This window comes from Dipodomys spectabilis, unplaced genomic scaffold, assembly GCF_019054845.1.
Source record: "Dipodomys spectabilis isolate Male_0828 unplaced genomic scaffold, ASM1905484v1 ptg000167l, whole genome shotgun sequence".
Taxonomy (NCBI): domain Eukaryota; kingdom Metazoa; phylum Chordata; class Mammalia; order Rodentia; family Heteromyidae; genus Dipodomys; species Dipodomys spectabilis.
In genome coordinates this window covers 2,342,945-2,368,569 of record NW_024870844.1, presented here as the reverse complement: position 1 = coordinate 2,368,569, position 25,625 = coordinate 2,342,945, and the positions used below count along the sequence as shown (strand labels likewise).

The following is a 25,625-nucleotide window of genomic DNA, read 5'->3' as shown; positions in this document are numbered from 1 at the left end:
CAGTATATGTCCTTGCTTCATTACACCTGAAAGTATATCAAATATTGTGAAATGGTACTGTGAAGAGAGTTCATTAATAATAATACATCCAAAGAAAGCCATGGCCCTTGGAGTTTGAACACAATATAGTATCCAATTGTAGCACCCATTATAGATAAAACACTGGGCAAATTCCTACCAATCATGAGCTCTGAAAATTACAGTTTTCATCTGATATATACACAACAATAGACCATCTTCATTAAATTATTTTGATTCATTTTGCAAACCATATTCATAGTCCAATAATTATCATTATTGGGGAAAAAGAAGAAAATTCTGCAGTCAAACGATTGCTCATCTTAGTGTACCTTCCCTGCATCACTTATTTCCCTAAAAAGGAGCCTCAAATACGTAATTAGTATCCTCAATGTAGAGCTAGCTGTAGAATTCAAAGCCCAGTAGGTTGAGACTAAGCTATTTTTCCTGATGAAGTTAGTAAGTAGAAAATGAAACTGCGGAGTTAGGATTCATCGTTTCTCTGGGTATATGTGGGAGTGATATGAGTTGGAGGGAAAATAAGGGGAATTGTGGGTAGCACTTGACTAACATTAATTAATGACTACAGGTATTTTATATAACATATCTTATTTTCACACTGTGACAATTCTAAGGGAAGGTATTATTGCTCAGTCTTACATGTATAGAAGCTCCTAGGATATGAGGGGTCTCTGCAAGATCACAAAAGGTCCCAGATTCAAACTCCATTAACTTTGATTTGAAAATCCTGTATATTTCACTGAGGATAGTGTGTGTGTGTGTGTGTGTGTGTGTGTGTGTGTGTGTGTGTGTGTGTGTGTGTGTGTGTAGGAGGAGGCTATTAGCTCTCAAACTGTGAAAGGAAGTTAAGCAGAACACCTTTGAACTTTGTAATACCTGGTATCTAAGATTCAATGAAACACTTCCTTCCTGTCTTTCATTATTCTTCTCACCTCCTGGGTTCTACATTAGGTTTTTTCATATTGTAAGTTTTTTCCTTTTCATATTGTAAGTATGAGTGGCAAAATAGGCAATGCCTGGAATCTAAAGGAAATATAAAACAAAGAAGCTTAACTTCTCCTAGCTCAAATCTCCTAAAACCTACCACAGGGTTCTGTCATATGTACATATGAAAGCTTGGAGTTTTCTTGAACCTTTGATCACTTTGCTTTGAGGATGATAAAGACCAATAGAAGTTGAGGATGACCTAAACACCAAACACAAAGTGAGGAAAAAATACATTCTTTAAATGAGTTACATTCCCTTTGTCAATCAACCCAAGGGTCTCACCTTGGGGAGCATTCCCTAGCCAGGGAGAGAGTGAAAGGGAATTCACACTGTTCCCATCTTCATATCCCAACTGTCATCTCAGTGGGATAATTCTGCAAAAGCCCAAGTCACATGGGGATACTAAATAGTTACTTTCAGACGGGGAGATTGCTGCAGGTGGGGTGATCCTACCTTGTAAGTGCATTTCCCTCCTTCCTGCTGCTCAGAGGCCCACCAAGCACATGAAAGAAAAAGCACTCCTAAACGGATCCTAATTCTAACTTCTGGAAATCCTCAAAAAAAAAAAAAAACAAAAAAAAACACAACAGATTTCTCTGACGGCAAGTCAGATCCCTGCGGGAGGTTAGGGTATGTAGAGAGAGAGTAGCCTACATGCAAAGTCTTGAGTTTTACATTCATAAAGAAAGCTGGGGTGTTTCATGAGGGTTTCTAAGAGCCGTCTTCCTATATGATCACAAGATTTAGTATGCATTGGATTGGAAGTACTAAAATATAAATGAGCTGTTCTGGAAGAGAAGAGTTTGAATGACAGTTGTAAACACAGATATATAAAGTAATAAAATGTGGGAGTGAAAAATAAAGAGGATTGCTCCTTTGCTTTATCTGTACTGGCCGTATGCTCTATGTAGTGTATAGCACACGTGTTCTGAGGCTGGATAAGAAGCTCTCTGCTCTTGCTTGGGGGAAATGTTTCATTTCACTGCTTTCTTTCTGACTTTCCTGGCCATGTGGTCTCATTGTTGCATTGGTTCCCCCTTTGTCCTTTGTCTCAGCATTTCGCTGTTCCTTTCCCTTCCCTAATTCAGATAAATGTATATACAATACCCAGGAGATGAGTCATTTAGACTGTTCTAAATATCTTTTTCAGCTTATAGATTGCATATGTGCAATAAAAACATTAAAATATTACACATGTGCAATAAAAACGTTAACATTCAATTAGGCTAGAATTATTGGTGTTTTCTCCATTTTTCAAGTAGAAAAATAAACTAAAATCAAATAGGAGTTAAGTAACTTGACCACTTAATTTATGTATTGAAAAATAACACCCAAACTAATTCATCTGAGTTCAGAATGTACAAGAATGTTGAATATGAAAGTGGCGGTGTGGCTCAAGTGGTAGAGTGCTAGCCTTGAGCTGAAGAGCTGAGGGACAGCGCTCAGGCCCAGAGTTCAAGCCCCATGACCAACCAAAAAAAAAAATAAAGATAAGAATGTTGAGTATGTTAGTAGGTGTTTCTTATTGTGTAAGACCATGATAAATTTGTAAGTATGAGATCATCTTGTAGGATGCTTAACTGATAAAGATTTCCTAAGGACAGTCATCAAGAACTTCATAATGTCCTTCAGACTTATGAGAATAGGCTGAGAATGTAAGAGCATCAATGTCTAATGCAGATACTATAAAGCGGACTTTTACTTTGGAGTAATTGGAGTCTCTGAGCCCTGATGTATAAAATGGGTACACAGATATAATAAGGATAAATTCATGAAGTCTGTATGTGTAAAAAGTGTGTAAAAAGTTGTGGGATATTTTTTTATCAATTCTGTGACTCTTATGACTGGTTATCTAGGAATGGAGCCATTACCATTTAGTCTCAACTTTCTTTTGCAATCACATTTCATTGTGTTTTTTTTTTAATTGAAGTATGAAAGAAAAGGTGAAGACATGTCGAATTAAAATTAATCCAGCTCAATCTATGGATGCTGTTCAGTGGTTCATTTAATCCTATCACCATCATTATAATATCCGCAGACATGTGGTTGAAAAACAATTATGTAATTTGCATGTAGTTGCATAGTTTGGAACTTGGGAACTTGGCCAGTAGGACCTTTTATGTTGGCCCAATCATAGCCACTGCCTCCATTAGAAATGTCTGCTCATGGTTAAGAGCATGGTTTAAAATTATTTGGTAAGCATAGTTGCTGTTTTCAAACCTCAAAAGGAGACATATACGTATGTCTCTATTTTGTGAACACACACAGAGCTTAACCTAAAATATATTTACTTCATTAAATATAAAGAAATGCCAACCCAAGCTCAGCTACAAGACTCCAATTAAAACTCTCTCCTTTTCTTTACCCAAGCATTACTTTCAGCACCAACAACAATTTTTCTGTGACTTCTTTAATACCAGTAATGATTTGATCTTTCAGCAGAGAGCTTAAAAGCCTGTACAAGACAGGGGCAGATCCAGGGTAGGTAGGTATAAGGTTACCCAGCAGGAGTGTCCAGTGATGTGAACAGATTAAAGAAAGTGCACTGGAATTAATAGAAGCAGATAAGTAGCACTTGAACACAAACCAACTGCTGATTTTTTAAATAATAACTTTGGAATAAAATAATAAATGTACAATGTCCCTTTGGATTTCTTTTTGCAGGCAAAAATCAAATGCATATTGGAGGCAACCAGTGGACTTATAATGATCAGGTGACTTAGAGATTTGAAAACTGAATAATTTAGAACAAAAAGAACTTACTGTCATGGGCTGGGAATGTGGCTTAGGAGTAGAGTGTTTGCCTAACATGTGTGAAGCCCTGGGTTCAATTCCTTAGTACCACATAAACAGAAAAGGCAGAAGAGGTGCTGTGACCCAAATGCTAGAGTGCTAGCCTTGAGCAAAAGGAGTCCAGGGATGTTGCCTAGGTCCTAAGTTCAAGTCCCAAGACTGGCAATAGACAAAAATCTCACTGTCAGGAAAACAGCCTATGCATATAAACATAAATGTATGTATATTATCTATATTATATCATATATATGTGTGTATATATAGATATAAGGTATATATAATATTATACATATGTGAATATATATATATATATATATATATATATATCACTTTCTTTGGCTATTTAAAAATCCAATTCACTAAAACAGAAATTTCCTAACACAGACAGGACTTTTTTTCTTAAATTACCTATATAACAGGCAAAGTCACATTCATTTCATTTCTTTAGGCTAGATAAACTAAATGGATTTGAACATTAATGATTTATTTCCTAAACATTCAAGTTTTAATATTACAGCATCAGGTTCCTTAACTGTAAAGTCATTAAAAGAAAGATTCCTGCCACAGAATGCATCTACCATCTAAAACAACTGAAGTTACACAGTAGTGAGTAAGTAAGGTGGTTTCATTCATTCTCAGTAACAGAACAAGTCCTGCTTTGATTTATTACCACTTCCATAAAAGGCAGTATTTGTCTTTAAAAAGAACTATGAATAGAGAAGGCAAGCTTACTCTCCCCACTGGGGAAGATAGCTCTAGAAAGAGGAAACATCAGTAATGATAATGATAGTAATTACTTGTCATGATCACTATGTATCTGATCTGTCTTAAGTATTTTGTCTCATGTCATTCCTAGTATGATACTGTAAAATAAATGATGTCATTAGTCCCATTTCATATAAAATGAAACTGAACTTTCAATGTTGCAAAAATTCTTAGAGAAATCATGTGGAACTAAACAATAGGTCCCTTCTTGGTCTATTTTTTTTTTAATTGTGAAAATACTGTACAGAGGGGTTACAATTACATGGGCAAGATAATGAGTACATTTCTTATCAAGCATTGGAGCCTCCTCCTTTGTTTCCCCTTCCCATCCTCTCCCCACCCCCCTCCCGCACCAAAGTTGTAAAGTTTGTCCCCTTCCTGGTCTATTCTTCATGTTGAAAACTTTATCCTAGCCATTTCTAACACAAGGCCATTGAACAGGCTCTTCCCTCTCTTAGTGAATTCTCATTCCTGCTCCTCATCAGACATCTGAGTGATAAAGATTTACTCTTCTGGCTTAACTGTGCTCAAATGTCAAGTTTAGAGTCAGGATTGGATGGTTATTCTTTTTTCTACTCCTTGGTTCTCAAAACTTCTTTTCTATTCTCACTAATAATTTTGATCTTCTTTCCTACCTCACTGGCTCCTGTCCAATATGCTTCCCTGTATATCCAAACTATGAAGGTGAGAGTTGTTAATCTTGATGTCTACCTGGTAACTTAATTGTCTATTCACACATTAACTTCTCATTGCAAAAAGTATTTGTTTATAGGTTTCATTTGTATTCCTTAATCTAGTCTTCAGCAGTTGTATTTCTTAATCTAGTCTCTAAAAGTTTTTATTTTTCATTTACAGGATGAAAACTATAGACATTTGGTCCCAACATTTTGAGGACTATATTATAGTTAGTCTTACTGAACTATTTAGTTCAAGGCCATATTTATTTGCTCCCTGATTTCCCTCACTTGTATTTCTTTGAGGCGAACTTCTGATATACCAATCACCCAAGTAGGTTTGGTTTATGTTTTCTCTTAAGGCAGCTGCTCTTGTCCATTTACTTCAAATATTATAATGCAAATCTAGATTGTTAGAACCCACCACAGTATGCTTGTAATTATCACTGACAAATCATCCATTTAAGACTGTACACTTTGGGGCAATCATTGTTCCAAGAGCCAACCAGGATGATGATACATGTTCCCCAGGAACAGTATTGATAATAAAAGTGTAAGCCAAAATATGTGTGTTCTTCACGTTCCTTTAAAATGAAAGCTGATGGAGGCTGAGAGGAGTCATTCAGGGGAAAAATAATATCTCATGAGTGTAATGAGCTGGGAGTTTTAATTGCAAATACACAGCAGAAACAACAGTAATTTAAAATATGAGACTAGTATTTAACTGTAAAACACAGTAGCAAAGATAACTGAAGCATTTAGGCATCACCTTCAGCTTCTATGTTATTATGGGTATTAAAGTTTTCCCAAACGAGTGTTTGGAAATAAGAATACAGGATAATAACCATCCATTCTCATATAGCTCATCTAAAGAGTCTTTTGCAGTCAAGTCTAGTTATCTTATATTCTTAATATTTTCCATTTTTAACTTATAAATAAAATAGAAAGGTTACTGTCCCTAATAAATCAATTCCCATTATCTAATCACTAAAAACTAATGTGGAATACAATATCTGCAGCAATTATTTTCCATCATAAATGTCTTTTTATAAATGTAAAATCAGACCCTCCTGTTTTCAGAAGATTACATTTAGTCCTTTTTATTTTATTTTTTTCACAGAGAAGGGGAAAAAAGATTGAAAAGCTCTTTACAGTTTTAGAAGGGAAAGTTAAACAGCAGGATGTACTTATTGAATTGTGTGAAATATATATCTCAGAATATCTTCAGGAGTTTATCCTTTTGTAGTTGGAGAGATTATTTTTCTAAAAATTCAATGAAAGTTTCTACATTTTTCCATTAAATAGATGTTTGAGAAACAGCTTACATTCTGAAGGATTTTCCTCTGTGATGGTTGTGTTTAATGACAGTAAATTTAGCATAATTTAACTGTAGAATCTTTCCATTATGTTACAAAACATCCCTGTTTGCCTATTAATAATTACTTACTCCTGGGTTCAGGTAACAAATTTCTTATATCTCTAGACATAGATACATTTTATATAAACCGAGTTATGTAACATATGATTCTGTTCCTGTCTTGTTGCACTTAGAGATTTAGGGACTCACCTAACTTGTGATTTGTTTGTATCAAGACTGTGTTCCTTGATGTGGCTATATAGTATCCATGCATAGATATGTCATTTTGCTCACCTGCATGCCACCTAACAGATATTTGTATTGTTTTTCCTCTGATAAAAAATAATACTTCATGAAAAGTATGTGTGGGTTTATGAAGGGGTCTTTATATTTTATTACACACATATCTAAGGATAAAATAACTTGGTCCTAAAGAAAATATTTGTCTATTTTTGGTCGTGGGGCTTGAACTCTGGGCCTGAGCACTGTCCCTGGGCTCTTCAGCTCAGACTAGTGTTCTACTACTTGAGCCACAGCACCACTTCTGGTTTTCTGGTGGTTTATTGGATGTATGAGTCTCACAGACTTTCCTTGCTCCGGCTGGCTTTGAACCGTGATCCTCAGATCTCAGCCTCCTAAGTAGCTAGGATTAGAGATATGAGTCACTGGTGTCTGGCAACATTGTCTAATATTTTTTAAAATGCTGAAGTATTTTTAAGGTGGTAACACTCTTTAACCTTTTTTTAAACAATATAATAGTATTTCAATTCCTTTGTACCTCTACCATCAATTTTTAATATTCTTTTGAAAACACACAATTATATTCACTATAGTGAATATAAAGTGATAATGTCCTAGTTTTAATCTGCATGAATGATGTTGTTTTGTACTAAATATGAATATCAGAATGACAATTCATTTATTCACTCAGCTACAAATATTTGTCTGTTTTGGCATGGTTTAGGTCCAGGGGCTAAGAAAGGTATTACATTCACAAAATTTATTGGAATGGAATTTTTAACAATGGAGTTTGTAGTTGTAGAAAATGGAAAAAAGAAAAACATTTAAGAAATGCAACAATTATATATGTGATGGGTGAAAAATGTGTGTGTGTGAGAGACAGAGAAAGAAAAAGAGAAGGGACCATTAATGTTATGCAAATTTATAAGCCTGGGGAAATATTTTTGTTCACTTCAACAAGTCATGTCCACCAGGGTGGTAAATAACAATTACACTAAGAGGCAAGAATGGGGAAGAATTTATCTACACTCCTATAATCCTAGCTACTCAGGAGACTGAGATCTGAGGGTCATGGCTCCAAGCCAGCCTGGGCAAGAAAGTCTGTAAGACTCCTATCTCCAGTTAGCCAGTAAAAAATCAAGCCATAAGTGAATCTGTGATCCAAGTAGTAGAGCACTAGCCTTGAGTAAAAAAGCTCAGAGCCCAAGCCTAGGTACTGATTTCAAGCCCCAGGACAGGTACCAAATATAGAGCCGGGGGCGTAGGGAGAGATTCTTTGCATTGGATATATCCAGATTTGAGTACTTCAAATGGTAAAACACATTTGCTTCTTAAAGAATTTCTGACCTAGGTTTCTGCATTGGTAATTTGAATGAACGAGAGAATCTGCTGACAGCAGATGGACTGTTTTCAAATGCACCATGGTTAAGGTATGAGTTGGGATAAAATCACAGTTGTGAATGATTCCAGAACCTAAACACTTTGTCATATTCTATTCAGAAAGAATCTAAGACACATATCTTAAACAAATGTTGCCTCAAGTCAGATATTCAGGAATCAGAATTTTGAAAGAGGGACAGAGTTGCCTAAATTTGCCTGTATTTGTTAAGCATAACCTCTTATAATTTAAAAAAAAATGTGAATAGCTTGATGATAGGGATCTTTATACAATAGCCCCATGCAAGCGAGAACCATGTGACAGCATCTATTATCAACTAGGAAAGGCAAGTCAGGAAAATCAAATATCATTTTGAGAATATTTAAAAAGACTCATCAAAAAAATCCTTCTTTATTTTAAAAGGAAGTATTGAAATGAAATCATGCATGACTTCAAAAGTGCACTCAGATTTTTCCACAGCGTATAACAATGGGGAATTTTATCAGATTACATTTTCAATAAAAAAAAAAGAGAGTTTGAATGAGTTTGATGTGATTTCTCTTTCAATCAGGGTGACCCACACAAGTATTAGGTTTTTTTTGCCTCCCTCCCTGCCAATCATTACTGTTCTGGTGTCTCCATCTGTACTTTAACCTGGCAATGTGTGGATATATTTAAGGAAAACCAAATCAGTTTGACCTTTAATGCAGTCTTTTTATTTTTTTATATACGATCACAACCGTACCCTGTTCCGGTGTCAGCAACCTGGGAGGAATGATAACGTGGACACTGCTTGGCAGATAATTTTATCGACATAGCTGCCTGCCATCCCTTGCCTTCACTGTACATTAAGATTGCTGCCCAAAGATATATGTTTAGCCAAGCTGTTTTAATATCACATTATTAAACTTGAAAATGATTCAAGGACAAACACTGGACTTCAGCTAACTGGAGGGTGCCACGTTTTCTTGCCTCATTTCTCTCCTTTTTTTTTTTAAGCAGTTATTTTACCACTAAAGCAGAAAAGAAGGAATTATGCAGGGAAATTGCTATCAGCTGCTACCCCTGCTGGATTACACAACCCAGAGCATAATAGCTTCCCCAGTGAAGGCTCTGACAGCTTGGGCCAAACCATTAAGCACTACCAACACCTAAGGGAGGTAAAGGAATGGAGTGGAATGCCTCCAAAACATTCTCGAAAAAGTTTATTGCCAACAGATTTTCTTTGAAATGTAGATGTCCAGGGCCCACCCATAGAAATTTTGTCTCAGTTGATTTAGGATAAAATCCAGGAATGTTCATTTTAGAAGATGTTCAGGTATTTCTATCTAAATACTGTATAGATTTTTCACTTGGTGTCTCTTCGTGTGCATAATTTGCTCAGATGCAAATAGTCATTAAATTGGGTTAGAATTTGGAGTTTGCAGGCGGACAAGGCATAGGAAAGCCCAGAATATAAATAAATCCCTATTTTCCACATTTTTTAGTTGATAAATTAAAATGGAGTGAATTTATAGGATATAATGACGTGTTTCCCCTATGTGCTTATAGGCAGTTCACTTAAAATGAAATGCATACATTGATGCTCATATTACCTCATGTTCATCACGCAAATATAAAAAAATTAAAAATAAGATGTTGAAGATAGCAATATTTCCCTTTCATACTGTAATTTCCACTAAACATAATGTTTCTATAACTCCTTTACTTGCATAAAATTTATTAGTTCAAATACTTTTTCTCTGTGTTGTCTGTGTGTGTATCTGTGTGTGTGTGTGTGTGTGTGTGTGTGTGTGTATTCACACACCGCTGGTCCTGGGGCCATATAGCAGTTCCTGGGTCTTGTCTCTGAACTTTTTGCTCAAGGCTAGAGCTCTATCAGTTGAGCTACATCTCCACTTTTGGCTTTTCAGAGGTTAAATACAGATAAAATTCTCTTGGACTTTCTTATCTAGGCTGGCTTTGAATATGATTCTCAGATCTCAGTTTCCTGAGTAGCTAAGATTACAGGCTTAAGCCACCACCACCCAGCATAAATAGGTTTCATTGTGGCATTTCCATGCATGCATATAATGTAATTTTTATCAAATTCAACTGCTTTGTAGTTCTTTCACATTCCTCTTTCTTTCCAACAATTGTAGTGGGTTTTTCTTATGCTATTTTCATATATAAATATATATACATATATAGAACACTTAAATAATACCCATCCTTCACATTTTCTCTTTTCCTCTACCCCTTTCAATACTTTTCCTACTAGCAGTTCCTGTTTATATCCATGCCATATTATTATTATTACTATTATCACCATCATCATCATCATCATCATCATCATCAGTCTATATTCTACATGTAAGTATAAGCACATAATGTTTGTCTTTTTGAGCTTGACTTACCTGGCTCAATCTCATCTCCAGGTCCACTGGTTTTCCTGAAAATGATGTAGTTGAGTGCTTCCTTATCTCCTTATGATTGAGCAAAACTCCAGTGTATACCACATCTTCTTTATCCTTCCCTCCTTTCATCAGTTGTTGGTACCTAGGCCAATTCCATAGATTGGCTCTTATGAATACTACTGCTGTGTACATAGGTGTGCAGTTATCTTGACTATGAGCTAACTTAAATTCCATAGGACATTATGTCCAGTAGTATAGCACAGTCACATAGTAGCTCCATTCTGACTCTTTAAGGAAGCTCTATATCACTGATTTATGCACTTGCTAGACTTATCTATTTTCTTACCAACAGTGTATAAAGGTTCTTTTTTCCTAGTATTCTCATCAGTATTTGTATTTAGTTATTTCCTTGATGATCTCTATTATAATGGGGGGTGTGAGATAATTGATACCAAGTGATGTGATGGAAAATATAAAAAGCAAAGATTAGAAAAAGAAATCAGCCAGTGATTTCATTAGGTGCCTCTCACTATCCAGTTATTTGTGGCAGAGTTAGCATACTTGTCTGCTCTCAGTTAGTGATGTCAGAAGTTGCAGTGATACTGCAGGAGACTGGTTTCAGAGAGGCTGAATATTTATTAACTCAGTCCCATGAGACTATTTCCGACCAAGATCAGTATTTGGAGTAAAATGATGTGAATAAAGTATAGATGTAATATTCAATGCTAGGATATTTGCTTCATATGCTTATATATTTAATTTGCTCTACGTATGTGTTTAACATGCAGAAAGCTTCTGGGTTTGGTAATTTGCTTTCGTACAAGGTTCTTATAAACTAACAATAAACGTCACACAATGATAAGAACTTAATTGAACTTCTTATCCGTATCTAATAAAAAACAATGCCATATTTTATTTGTTTTGTTCTTACAATTTTCATTCCATTTGACTTGACCAAGAGAATTTGAATTAAGCTTACAAATCAAATATCAGGAGACATTTCTCAAAAAAAAAACTGACAACAGTATCTCCTGAACTCCTCTTTATCTGCTTATTTTGTTGTAAATATTTGCCTGGCAAGTGCTTTCCTTGATTCTGGTTCCTTTTTTTTATTCCATCTTGCTAGCACATAGAAAGGACCATCAAGAGTCACAATTCCGTGACTGTAAATAAATGGGACTCAGAGCCAGGTAAAATTTCTGCATTAGGGCGATGACACATGAACCACACCAAAATGAGTAATTAATTCAAGATTACCTGCTTCATTTCGTCTAGAATATAGACAGGGTAGAAAAATATGACATATTTGAATAATAACAGGAATAATAACACATTTTACCCGATTTATAAAAATGTAAAATTAGTAAAGTGAAAGGAAGGAAATTCAGGTTCTGGAATAAGTTACAGAAATGAAGTTGAAGAGTTATCAAGGTGGACATCCTCCATCACTGTAAATTGTTTTCATGGAGTCAGCTCATGATTACAAAATTGTCCTGGACTGCTTTAACATCACATTACAGACTGGTGGTTGAAACCATGGAAATGTTTCCCTTCGAAGCTGGAAAACCCTCATTTGAAGTCCTTGCAGCGTAGCTTTAATTTTGAGGCCTCTTTACCTGGCTCGTGGCCAGCTGTCATTTTAGTCGGTGCTTACATGATCACTTTGGGTGCCCACAGAGGAAAAGCTGGTGAGGGTCCCAAGTCTTTAGCATCTGTATGTATAAAGACACAAATCCTAACAGATTAGGGCCTCCATCCTTAGGACTTCAGTTAACCACAGTTATTTCCTCCGTAGCCCTATCTCCATATACATCCACCGAGGACACTAGGCAAGAGGAACTGGTGAGTTCAAACAATTTATTTCCCATACTTACATTTGGGAAAATGTATTCAGATATTAATGTGTGAAAGAATATCTCTTGATTTCAGTTCTAAATACCAAAATACCAATCCAAGAGGAGATTTCTTCTTGATTCCAAGTAGGACATACTCATTGAGTTCATCTGCCCCTTTCTGGATATAGGATTTTCTAGTACACGTATTTTTACATCATGGTGTTTCTCCTATGTTAAGACAAGGTTGCTCTTCTCTGAGCCTCCTCTATCTGTACCTAAGAACCTCCAGTTTATTGCTCACTTTGGTGATATGAGGCAGATTTAGAGAGTCTTGAAAAACACCAATATATCTCTTACATTTCCTTATCCTATCCTCGGCTATATATGCTTTTGGCAGCCTGAAAGTGAACTCTCTGATTTATTTTGAACTACATCTAACTTCTTATATCAAGTCACATGAAAAGAAATGTATATTAGTGGTACAAACTATAGCTTATGATTACTTAGACATTTATTTTTTAAGCAAATATTTTCTGAATACTTATTATGCATCTTAAATCATATATTTGTTACTTAGAAGTTTCCTAGTTTATTTCTATATCTCCAGCATCTAGCATATCTCCATTACTAGGTCATTTCTTCCTAATAGCTCTTTCATGAAAACATAAGCAGTTTTATAAGATCATCTGTCTAGCTTATCTAGAGAAACTGAAGACAGATTCTGAGGAAGATTATCTACAGAGTAGTCACATGTAAGTGTAGATAAAAAGAACACATAAATTTTCAAAATTATGATTAAAATTTTCAATTATGATTCAGGAGAGGTGGAGAAATTATCAGACAGAAGAAATAAGAAAGTCTTGGGAAGATGTTTGATTCAGAAAAGCCAAGTTGGTCGGAATTTACAGGGGAAGAGAGTAAAAAATATGACATGAAGACTAGGCAGGAATTAACCCATACAGGTGATATGGGAAGATCCAAGTCTCTATAATAGAAGTAATGAAAATCTTAAAAGTTTACCCTACCTCTCTCCCTCTCAGGAGTAAGATATGCCTTGGTCTTATAATGTAAATATAGAAATCCTTAATATATATTATATATTGCATGCCTATATCTATTGATCTATGTAAGGAGAGTCTAAATATCATTCCATTTCTATTTGTACCATAACCTTAGAATAATGTTTATTGGACTTTCTTTTAATACAGTAACATAAATTAGACATATGGATAGGTAGATGGATGGATAGATGAAAAAACACTTCACGGTAATTTATTTCATTTTTAAACATGTCTCCGATGTAAAGAATCAATTAAGTGTTAATTCTTTGTCGCCAAAACCCTCCCAAATAAAAGTGAGTTAAACAATGGTACTGTTGTGAGATATATATATATATATATATACATATATATATATATATATATATATGATATCTGCCTATAAAATCCAGAGATTGAGAATACTATTGGGGCTAATGGTAGTCTCCCAAATCTATTATATAAAATGCATGTAAGATAATATATAATCCCTTATTTAATATTTCCTATTTATTTTTAAAGTTACAAAAGACCAGTGAATGAATATCCCAGCATAATAATTTTAAGAAGATGACTTTATATACTGTCTCTAATATCTGCCAGTGAAGTATTAACAATTTTTGGGGGGGAAACTAAGTTTAAAGTAAATATTTTATATGTGATTTTGGTACCATTATGCTACTGAAGACTAAGCACACTTACATACTTTAAAATAGTTATTCTTAAACTGGGTGTTGGTGGATTATGCCTGTATTCCAAGCTACTGAGACCTGAGAATTGTAGTTTGAAGTCACCCTGAGTAATAAAATTCATAAGATTCTTATCTCCAATTATCTAGCAAAAAGGTAAAAGTGGAGCTGTGGTTCAAATCAATGGTGCCAGACTTGAGCAGGAAAGCTCAGGGACTTTACCCAGGTTCTGAGTTTAAGTGCCAGTACTGGTCCCTTCTGTACTATTTATTTTCTACAAACCTTGTCTTTCTCAGACAATGAAAAGAGTACCAGGTGCTTTTAATACTTTCCTAATACTCTCCTTTGAAACATGTCTGGTGATAGAAGGCCTCTCTAGCCACACCAACTCCAACAGGATCTTTCTTTCAATAGTTATAAATAAGTGCTTGTGGATAATAAAGTAAATTTTAAAACAGCAGGACATTCTTCCTTCTTGGAGTCGATCCTGAGCCCATCCAAAAAGGTGAAAAAAATGGGAAAATCCATAATTGGGAAAAATAATTTGCAATATAGCTATTTGAATAATTCACCTATTGAACATATCAGAGAGCCAGGTAACAAGGATAAGATAGATTATTATCTCAATGCCACTCTCCTGTGATAACTGGGATGTTAGTCCTAAAGAAGATCAACTGCTGTTGATAAACCTACTTCTTTAAAACAGATCACACTCAAATATATCTCTGCCTTTTAGAAAACGATTTGTTGTATATTCAACAGCAAGAGATTTATTTTGTTTAAATCATGGTATATGTGTTTTCTGTAGTGTGAGATCCAGTGGTAATTTCTGCTCTCATCTGATATATTCACTAGTTTTAGAAAAAATCACTGTATTTCATCAAGAAATCATGATCGGGGTTTATTCTTCTCTATTCTGTGCTTAAAATATGGACTAAATCCAACAGCTGTGATATGAGCGAGGGAAGAAACAAGCTAAGATGCAGACACAAAGATGATATGAAGGTGAATGGCATGAAATTTTGAAAGAATGAAAGAAGAAGGGGTTCATTGATGAAATAGTAGAATCAAGGCTGAGTTTACAGGAAGTAAAGAAGTGTTTTTTGGAAAGTAAGTAAAACAAAAGGAAAGTAAAAACAAAAATAGCTAAAAGGGAAAAAAATGAATGCATCTAAACACATGTTCAATTAACAATAGCAATATCTTCCAATAAAAACTGTCAGAGACATCTCAAGATGCTTAAAATCAAGACTTTTTCAAAGAAACGAATGGGTGAAATATGCCTTCTACCAGAAGTTGTATTAGGTGTTCTAGTAGGATAATTAAATAAATTGAAGTAATTATGCTTGCCTTAGATACAAATCTTTATTGACTGAGTACATATAGACTGTATAGAAATACCAAAATCATGAAACCATGAACAGACTTGTTTTCTGGGGTCGCTTTAATTAATGTTCTCTCTAATCCCTATAATTTCTTTTTTATCTGATAACATGAAGCTTAGGTATCTCTTCTTTTTTCCACTGTCCTATCATGGAGAATTAAGGTATTCCTTTGAGATAGATCTTCTTTTTTCCCTCTCTGCCTATACTAAAGTTTGAATTTAGGGTCTACATCTATGGTCTTTCCCGCTTAGTTAGTGCTGTACCCACACAACCATGCTTCTAGTCTGTGTTTTGTCATTTTATTGTTGTCTTTGTTTCAGTTATTCTGGAGAGGAAGGCTATCAGACTTTTCTGTTTGGGCTGGTTTTGAATCTCAATCCTGCTGAGTAGCCAGTCCATCAGTCCATGGCTTCTTTTACATTTTATACTACAAACATTAGAAGTCATACACTTTTATTTATGCACTGCTGTAGTTGTATCACATCTACTTTTTTGTTGTATCTTCATTAGTATTTGCCTTTAAGTATTTTCTGACATCTGATTTACTTTCTTTGAGCCATTGCTTTTTGAGAAGGCTATTAATGTCTCTACATGTTTGTGAGTGTCCCTATTTCTATTATTCATGACTCATTTCATTTTGTGGCGAATATTGTTTGGTGTGAGCAAAAAGTATGTTCTGTATCATTTCTATGATTTTACATTTATTTTTTCATTTTATATTGGTAATACGGCAAAAAAATTGTTCCAAATATACTCAAGAAGAGTATTTGTTTTTCTATTACTTAATAGAATAGTCCCTAAGTACCTGTCAGATGTGGCTGGCTTTTATTTTATTACTTTCATTATTATTTTTATCACTCTATTACCTTGCTGATTTCTACCTAGTGATTTTATTCATTATCGAAAGTGAGACAGTGGAGGATTCAAACACTCATGTTTAAGTTTTAGATATGATTTTTTCTCAACAATACATTAAATACATATTGTTTTTATATAATTGCTTTTAAAAACAGTTAAGATAAAAAACAGAAACTGCACACTTTTACTGTCTTTCATAACTACATAATTGTCTTTACTGATGTTCTTTGTTTTAATGTGCATATGAATTACCATCTGGGATGATTTGCTTTCAGTCTGAAGAAAACTTCCTTCAATAAATGCTGATAACAAGTTTGCTATCTCAAATGTCTCTATTTCATATACACTAGCTTTTGAAAGACAGCTTTGCTGGATATAATTTTTTGTGTGAAAAGATGTTTCTTTTTTTTCTTTACTTTTGAGTACTTTGAATATGCTATCTCATTTTTTTGCAAACTCCATTGTTTAAAACTTCAACTTTTCATTATAATGATATTAGAGTTTACTTGTCTCTCAGTATTTTGACTGTGTTATATCTACTTTTCCTTTTAAATTATTTTAAAGTAAATTTGTCTTCATTTGTTGCTTTTCCTCAGAACTATTCCCAGGGAATACAAAATGTATTTTTTTCTTATATTCTATTAGGAAAGCTGTTCATGCTATAGGGTTGAACTAGAACGTTCTGATAAGATATATGTTTATGAGTAAATAGTCTAAATGGTTATTGGTATTAAAAGCAATGTTCAAAAGCTTAAACCTCATACATCAGCAATAATTAATTGAAAGGATAATTTGAAAAGTAACTCATTTTAGAAAGATTTATTATGCACAATATCAACAAATAATCTTAAAAATGTAAAAAATCTCTTATACTTGCACTAAAAATCATATTGACACACGCTAGTAAATACAATTCAATTAATGATCATACATTGTCAATACTCTAAAGAGTAGTTTATTTTAATATCATTTTTACCAAAATTCTCACAGAAATTTTCATCTATGTCTGATTATTTGTCAGAGATGAGGAAATGACCTAGAATAGATCAGAAATGCTACCTGAGAACATAAGAGAAATTTCCCTGACAAATATCAAGATCTTTTCTAAAGCTAACAAGTATTAAAAGAAAGTTTACTGGCCATCCTTCTTTCCTCTTCAGAGAAGTTTCTCTGTAAGTCTTTAGCCCACTTATTTATTGGGCAGTTATTTATTTGACAAGCAGAAACAGTCAGATATGTTGATGTTAGGCAAAATGAACCCCAAGATAAGGATTCAAAGGTTTTTTTCTTTCTTGCGATTGTTTCTAATATATTTATAAGATGATTTCTTTGTTGCTTTGTATGTCCCTCCCCCACGGTATAACCCCCGCTTTCACTGTATTTGATGTTGGTATAATTTGTGGAGGGGAAGGGAAAAAACAAATCATTTAAATAGTGATACAGGTGGTCCCACTGCAACAATGAAATGTACAAGACATTATATCGAAAAACGAACTTTACAACTTTGGCAACTTTGGCTAGGGGACGGGGCGGGGAAGGAATGGGAAGGAGAAACAAAGGAGGAGGCAACAATGCTTGATAAGAAATGTACTCATTACCTTGCCCATGTAATTGTAACCCCTCTGTACGGTATTTTCACAATCAAAAAAAAAAAAGGTTTACTAATGCAAGGTAAAAAATAGCTTATTGAAATAGAAGACTTAGAAAATTTGAGTTGTGAAAAGCTAATCATTGAGGTTCACTGGGTGAGGTATAAATTATACCACAATTCACCTTGAGAAAATACATTACCAGTATAGGAAAAACAAATAAATTCTGCATAATAATATAAAGCAAGAAGTTAGCTTATAAAGAACCATTTATATAATTAAGAGTGTTTATGCTTAAAAACACCAAGCACCGCAATTGATAATTGTGTATAGAAGCAACATTGTAGGAGATATATGAAACACTTTTTATAATTTTCCAAATGCATTAATTTCAACTGTCTACAACTGTTAGCTTATGCTTTTGTGTGTGTGGTAGTTGATTTGTTGGTTTGTTGTAATGGGTTATAATCACTTGAACCACTCTAGTCAGCCCCTTTTGGGGTTCATTATTTTCAAGGTAGGGTCTTGCTTTATTCTAGGGCTAGCCTAGACTGTGATACTTCTATTTGTGCTTCACCTAGTTATTGTGCTCATAAGCACAGGTCACAGTGCCAAGCCATTTCAAGAAATTAAGCCTAGCTTAGCATCATCTTATATGGTCATATGTACATAGCTTTAGAGCTTTTCTGCTCATCTGATAAGTTTATCCAAATGTAACTTTATATGCCCCTATCTGTACTTGAATCATAACTTTTCACCACCCTAGTAGCTAAAATAACAAACTTGAGCCACCATGCCTAGCTATTTTAGGATTTTTGATTGGCACAATAATAAATCCATTATACTTAAAAACTCAAGTAAATCAATAATTCATGCAAATATCAATAAAATATAAATCTAAGCAGACAAACAGGAATTGGTATTGCCTGGAGCAGGTCAAAATTAGCAAGAAGGACTCATACATGCCCTTTACTTAGTCATTAATATCCTTATACAAAGCAGGACAGCATGTACACACTCCAACATTAATAAAGAAATATGAGAAAGAAGTATTAGATGTATAAATGCTTTACTAAATATTGAAGGGGATGGCATTGCCCAGAAACAACCTACATTCCTGCTGCAGTTTCAAAGTATCACTATAGACTAAAGAATATCTGTAATGATACTTCTTTATTTTAATAATTTCAACCAAAAAGGCTAAAAACAGCATGGTGGTTCCTCAAAAGACTAAACATAGAGCTCACCTATGACCCAGAAATCCCACTCCTTGGCATTTACCCAAATGACTACAAACCATCCTGCACTAAAGCCACCAGCACAACCATGTTTGCCGCAACATTTTTTTATGTAGCTAAGATACAGAATCAATCCAGATGCCCCTCAGTGGATCAAAAAAAATGTGATATATGTACACAACGGAATTCTATGCTTCCATCAGAAAGAATGGCATTACACCATTGGTAAGGAAATGGAAGGATTTGGAAAAAAGTTATATTAAGTGAAGTAAGCCAGACCCAAAAAAACATAGGCTGCATGGTTTCCCTCATTTGTAATAACTGGCATATGTCTAGGATATTCTCAGAGATCACAATGGCTCAATAGCTATGTGCATGCAGCCATATAAAATAATGTTCATCAAAATGAGCTCCAAGAAATGGAAACAAGAGGTTCTGTGGTTTTTTTAAATTGTACTGTTTTCAGATATTTCTTTTTTCTTTTTTCTCCCTTTGCTTCATTCCCTGATGTCACTGTTTTTCTTAAATTTATTTCTGTATTCTGTATCTTATATATAACTTTATCTGATTTAGGGAAGGGAAGGGGAATCACAAAAATGGTGGGAGGAAGAGTAAACAAATCCAAGTTATACTCACTAGAAACTATGTTGGAAATGAACTTTACAACTTCATGGGGAGGGAGGTTGGGAGGCAAAACAGTGGGAGAAAATGAGTGAGGGGGTAACAGTGTTCAAAAAGAACTGTACTGATTGAATGACTTATGTAACTGTAACCCCTCTGTACATCACTTTTACAATAAAATTTAAATTTAAAAAGACTAAAGCTTAATTGTAACTTAATTAATTGCATCTTGAAGAACAATTCACATTCTCAGTTTTAAACTATGAAAATATCCACACATGTTATCTGTACCAATTAGCTACACTCACACTTACCACACAAATTCTGAAACTATATTCTGAGACTTGTTTTATGATATGTCTCCTACTTTTAACTGATTGCTATTTTCTTCTAAGTCATGACAATAAAGATTGCTAGTTGTTGTTTCCATGAGGCAGTACAAGTCTTTTTGCTCTGCAAATGATTGGGCAATGAAACAAAACCAAGCATATTAGAAAAGATAATTGTTGACGCAGGGTGCTTTTTCGATTTGATTGCCTAGTAGCATTGCACTATAGGTTTGTTACATCTTAAACTTACTTTTACATCTAACTTGTAAGTGACTATTATTTTCAGGAAAATATCAGCGTACTACCCTAATATGATAAGACTGAGCATAGCAAAGCCACTTCAGAAGGATCTATGACCATGTGTTTGAGTATTTTGAAAATCAGTAAATCAATGATGACCAGAAATTTGACAACAAAAGTTTGAAGCCACTGTTTTACTTTTCAACAATGAGGTAGACTAGTATTTTGAAGTCTGGATATTTGGTGATACCTAAAACAATGTAATTGAAATAATAATTTTGCCCAAATAACATTACCTTGGTAACCAAAATTAGATATTTTGGGTGTGTGCATGGCTCTGGAGCTTGAAGTCAGATCTTCATACTTGCATGGTCTGCTTGCTTGGCTCACTGGCTTGTGCTCTATAACATGTATCACACTTCCCACCTACCTTTGTGCTGGATGTTTTGGAGATACAGCCTTGTGGTGTTTCTGCCCAGGATGTCTCTGGAATTCAGCCTCCTTGAGTAGCTAGAATTATAGGCCGGAGCCACCAGATGCTGGGTTTTCTATTTGCTTTTAGGTAGGAGGGCAATGTGAGATAATCAATGTCCCTATATTGTGTAAACAAGTGTCTTTCCTCAATCAGAATGAGAAACATTGATAAATAATAAGGACTCAGTGATGGTAGTTTTCAGGAGATGGGGATAACCGGCCAACAAAAACTTTATTATGGGTGAGAGTTTGAGAACCACAAGAACAACATGGGATCAATCATTTCTCCCTGACAGCATTAACTTCATAGCAAAGATTGTATCATTAAGTACTGCTTAACAAAATATCTTTCAATATTGCTCCAGATAACATATATGCATATATATATATATATGTAATTATAATTACGTATAATTTATAATTATATATGGTTATACATATATAATTATATAATTATACATATATATAATTACATATAATTTATAATTATAAAGATATATGTAACTGATGATATAGATACATAAAACATATATATGTATATATATATATGACTTTTCACCTTTTTCTTGTGAAAAAGTGTTGTACAAGTGAGTCTTTGGAATTTAAAGGTGTGATGTCTCACCTCCAACTGACAGAAAGGAGGCTTTTGATATTCCTTATTATGAATGCTCTAGGACATAAGAGACACTTATTAGATGCTGCAGCGGTCAACAGCTTTATAATTTTGCATGTTCTATTACCACACAGTCAATCTGTCAATACAGAACTTCTCAGTTCTATCCAACATGGTGAAATTCTAAGGAGTCGATTTTGCCATGTACATTGGAATCCTCAAGATTCATGCTGACATGGATTAAGGTGTGTCTTCTAAAAAGACTTGGAATAATGTACATGTTCTAGAAAGAGTTTGAAAGTTTATTTCTTTTGCAACAAATACCTCGCTTTTAAAACGAGAAGTCAAACTCCACATGCTCATTATGGTGTTCTGTTCATTCAATCATGAGGTGGATATTTTGGTTCATGCTATTTGAAAACTGAAAAGATTAAAAGGAGGAAAATTCTAATTGGCTCCGTGCTGCTGGGATTGTCTTAACGTTTGCGGAGGATTTACAAAGTATAATTAAAACTTAGGAAACTCAAGTGTTGTTTGGACAGACATCTTGAAGTGACACAATTTATTGTAATTTTCCCTTTTTCCAGATAATTCTCTGAGTATTTTGGCAAAGCATAATGGATTCAACCGGCAGAAGCAAGAAGTTTATCTTTTACCAATCGTGATCAGTGATAGTGGGAATCCACCGCTGAGCAGCACCAGCACCCTGACGATCCGGGTCTGTGGTTGCAGCAATGATGGTGTTGTCCAGTCTTGTAATGTGGAAGCTTACGTCCTTCCCATTGGACTCAGTATGGGAGCCTTAATTGCCATATTAGCCTGTATCATTTTGCTGCTCGGTACGTAATCTCTTCATAACCTATATCACCATCATTCTGTCTCTTTAATGACTGTCAGTGGATAGTAAATTTCAACCTGGAGAGTAGACAATATTACTTTATTGAAGATGATCTATCTTCAACCATATATTGTGGTCACTGATAGGAGGTGAAGAGATAAGTTTGTACTGGTAGTCATCCAATTAAACAGAGCTTTCAATCTCATTATCAGGGTAAAAGTGGGGAAAAGTAATAAAGCATCATAGCAGTGGAAGCTAGAATAAGCATTTTTTGTGCTTATCATCTCATCTAACATGTAGGAAGACCTCCAGTTCACATGATGCACATAAAGTACTTCCTCAATACTATTGCATCTTAACACTGTACAAACTGGATTATTGATTCTAGAGTTTGGTGAAATAAAGAGAAAACAAGCAGACAAAAAGCAATGATTTCAAAATTATAAGCAAGGTTCTGGGCTAGGAATGTGGCTTAATGGTAGAGTGCTTGCCTTGCATTCATGAAGCCCTGGGTTCGATTCCTCAGTAGCATGTAACCAGAAAAAGCCAGAAATGGTACTGTGGCTCAAGTGGTAGCATGTTAGCCTTGAGCAAAATAAGCTCAGGGGCAGTGCCCAGGCCCCTGAGTTCAAGCCCCAGTACTGGCAGAGAGAGAGAGAGAGACAGAGAGGGAGAGAGAGAGAGAGAGAGAGAGAGAGAGAGAGAGAGAGAGAGAGAGAGAGAGAGACAGAGAGAGAGAGAGAGAGGGAGAGGGAGAGGGAGAGAGGGAGAGAGAGGGAGGGGGAGAGGGAGAGGGAGAGGGAGAGGGAGAAGGAGAGGGAGAGACAGACAGACAGACAGAGACAGACAGAGAAAGAGAGAACATTCTATATTCCTTTTACTAAGAAACCCAATTAAGAAAACAAGATGAAGACCAGACATGGTGGTGAGACAGAACAATTTAGAGAATAATAAAAAAAGATAATTCCAACTTAAAAAAATAGAGAAACAGGTATGTCTGGGATACATAGAATATGTTTTGAAAAGAAAAAAGAAATAAAAAGATGGTAGGGCAATATCAATGAAGAGTTTTATCCACTGAGGAATAGAACATTTTAAGGATGATGTCAGTTGCTGTCCTACCAGTTACACCTGCCTTGAGCTTAAGTATTCCACCATTAACAATTTTATTCCATTATTTCAAGTTTCATTTTGATAACCTGGTTGGTAACGAATGTTCATTTCCTTTCCCCAGCACTGGGTCTACTTTCCAGGTTAAAAAAAAAAAAAAGAAGTTCCAGTCTTTATTCAATATAAAGAAATTTACTCTTATGTAACTGTAACCCCTCTGTATATCACTTTGAAAATAAAAAGTCACATGAGAGTAAAAAAAACTTATCCATAAAACTTTGATATTTGCTTGTTCTGTAGAAAACAAAAACCTGTTTTTCAATTGATCAGTAATTTAAAAAATTGCTAAAAACGTGGAGTAAAATATACCTCAGTCAAAATTGTTTGAACAGCTCGCTGAGGTCCTGGGTTCCATTCTTTTCCCCCAGTACTGGGGATTAAAACTGAACTCTGCTATAAGAACTCAGGGCCTTGCACTCTACCATCTGAGACACAGCTTCAATATTTTTCCTTTTAGCTTATAATTCACATAAAATATCCTTCCTCTATCTCCTGAGTAGTTGGAACTATCAATATGCACCACCATATCTATTTCCTGTTTTAAAAAAAAAAAGTCTGCCTGAATCTTAGCTACTCAGGAGCTAGCGATCTGAGGATGGCAGTTCAAAGCCTATCTGGACAGAATAATCCATGAAACTCTTGTCTCCAATAAAGCACTCAGAAAATTGCAGAAGTGATGCTGTGGCTCAAGTGATAGAATGCTAGCCTTGAACTCAAAAAGGCGCAGGGACAGTGCCCAATCCCTGAGTTCAAGCTACAGGACCAACCAAAAAACAAAACCAAGAACAAAAAAAAAAAGTAAAAACAAATATAGACGATAGACATACACCAAAGAATATTAAGTGATGTACTCACTATGTACAAAGAGTTATTATCTATGTGATTTTGTCTAGCGCTATACCACTGTGAAATGTAATTTTCACCACCAGTAAATGGAAATCTATTTGAGCCAATTCCATCATTACTTAATAAAAAGAAGTAATCTGGAATAACATTTACTGAAGCCTTAGTGTTTATTCTTCACAAAAGAGGCTAGATTAATTCCCTGATAAGGATGCCTAAGATTATTTTTTTGGTTTTTGGTTTTACATTGGCTTTCCTTTGAACATACATCATCTGGTCCTTATAAATTCTTCTATGATATTTGGCCAACTGTTCTTTAGGAAAGGTTTATGTGATTATTTTGCTCATTGTGATCTGATTTCTTTTTCCTCCGCAGTCATCGTGGTGCTGTTTGTAACACTGAGGCGGCATAAAAACGAGCCATTAATTATCAAAGATGACGAAGACGTTCGAGAAAACATCATTCGCTACGACGACGAAGGAGGAGGCGAGGAGGACACCGAGGCTTTTGACATTGCAACTTTACAAAACCCAGATGGAATTAATGGATTTTTACCCCGTAAGGATATTAAACCAGATTTGCAGTTTATGCCAAGGCAAGGGCTTGCTCCAGTTCCAAATGGTGTTGATGTCGATGAATTTATAAATGTAAGGCTTCATGAGGCAGACAATGACCCTACAGCCCCGCCCTACGACTCCATTCAGATTTATGGCTATGAAGGCCGAGGGTCTGTGGCGGGCTCCCTGAGCTCTCTGGAGTCCACCACATCAGACTCAGACCAGAATTTTGACTACCTCAGTGACTGGGGTCCCCGCTTTAAGAGACTGGGCGAACTCTACTCTGTTGGTGAAAGTGACAAAGAAACTTGACAGTGGATCATAAATCAATCAATGGAACTGAGCATTCTGTAATATTCTAGGGTCACGCCCCTTAGATACAACCAATGTGGCTATTTGTTTTTTTAGAGGCAAGTTTAGCACCAATCATCTATAAACTCAACCACATTTTAATGTTGAACCAAAAAAAAAATAAGAATAAGAATAAAAAAGTATATGTTAGGAGGTTATCGATCTTGTGGAGTGTGACTTAAGTATGTGGAGTGTCTAGAAGTCTTTGGATATTTGATATTTACTTGACCACCACAGGCAAAGATTGTCTTCCCTGCTAATCCTTAGAGAAACGGTTTTAAAAAAAGAGGAAAAAGAAATCAAAATTAAAAGGTGCTTTCTTAGGAAA

The 25,625-nt window shown here is 35.0% G+C and overlaps 1 protein-coding gene across 1 annotated transcript in view; it reads left to right on the top strand.

Moving 5' to 3' along the window:
- The window catches only part of Cdh8 (cadherin 8), a 346,195-nt gene extending 320,883 nt beyond the window's left edge, over positions 1 to 25,312 (top strand). Inside the window, exons 11-12 of the mRNA XM_042693465.1 lie at positions 22,125 to 22,376; positions 24,765 to 25,312. Of these exons, the coding sequence (XP_042549399.1) occupies positions 22,125 to 22,376; positions 24,765 to 25,258 (746 nt within the window). The 3' untranslated portion in view covers positions 25,259 to 25,312. The remainder of the gene's footprint in view (positions 1 to 22,124; positions 22,377 to 24,764) is intronic.
- Positions 25,313 to 25,625: the final 313 nt, after the last annotated feature.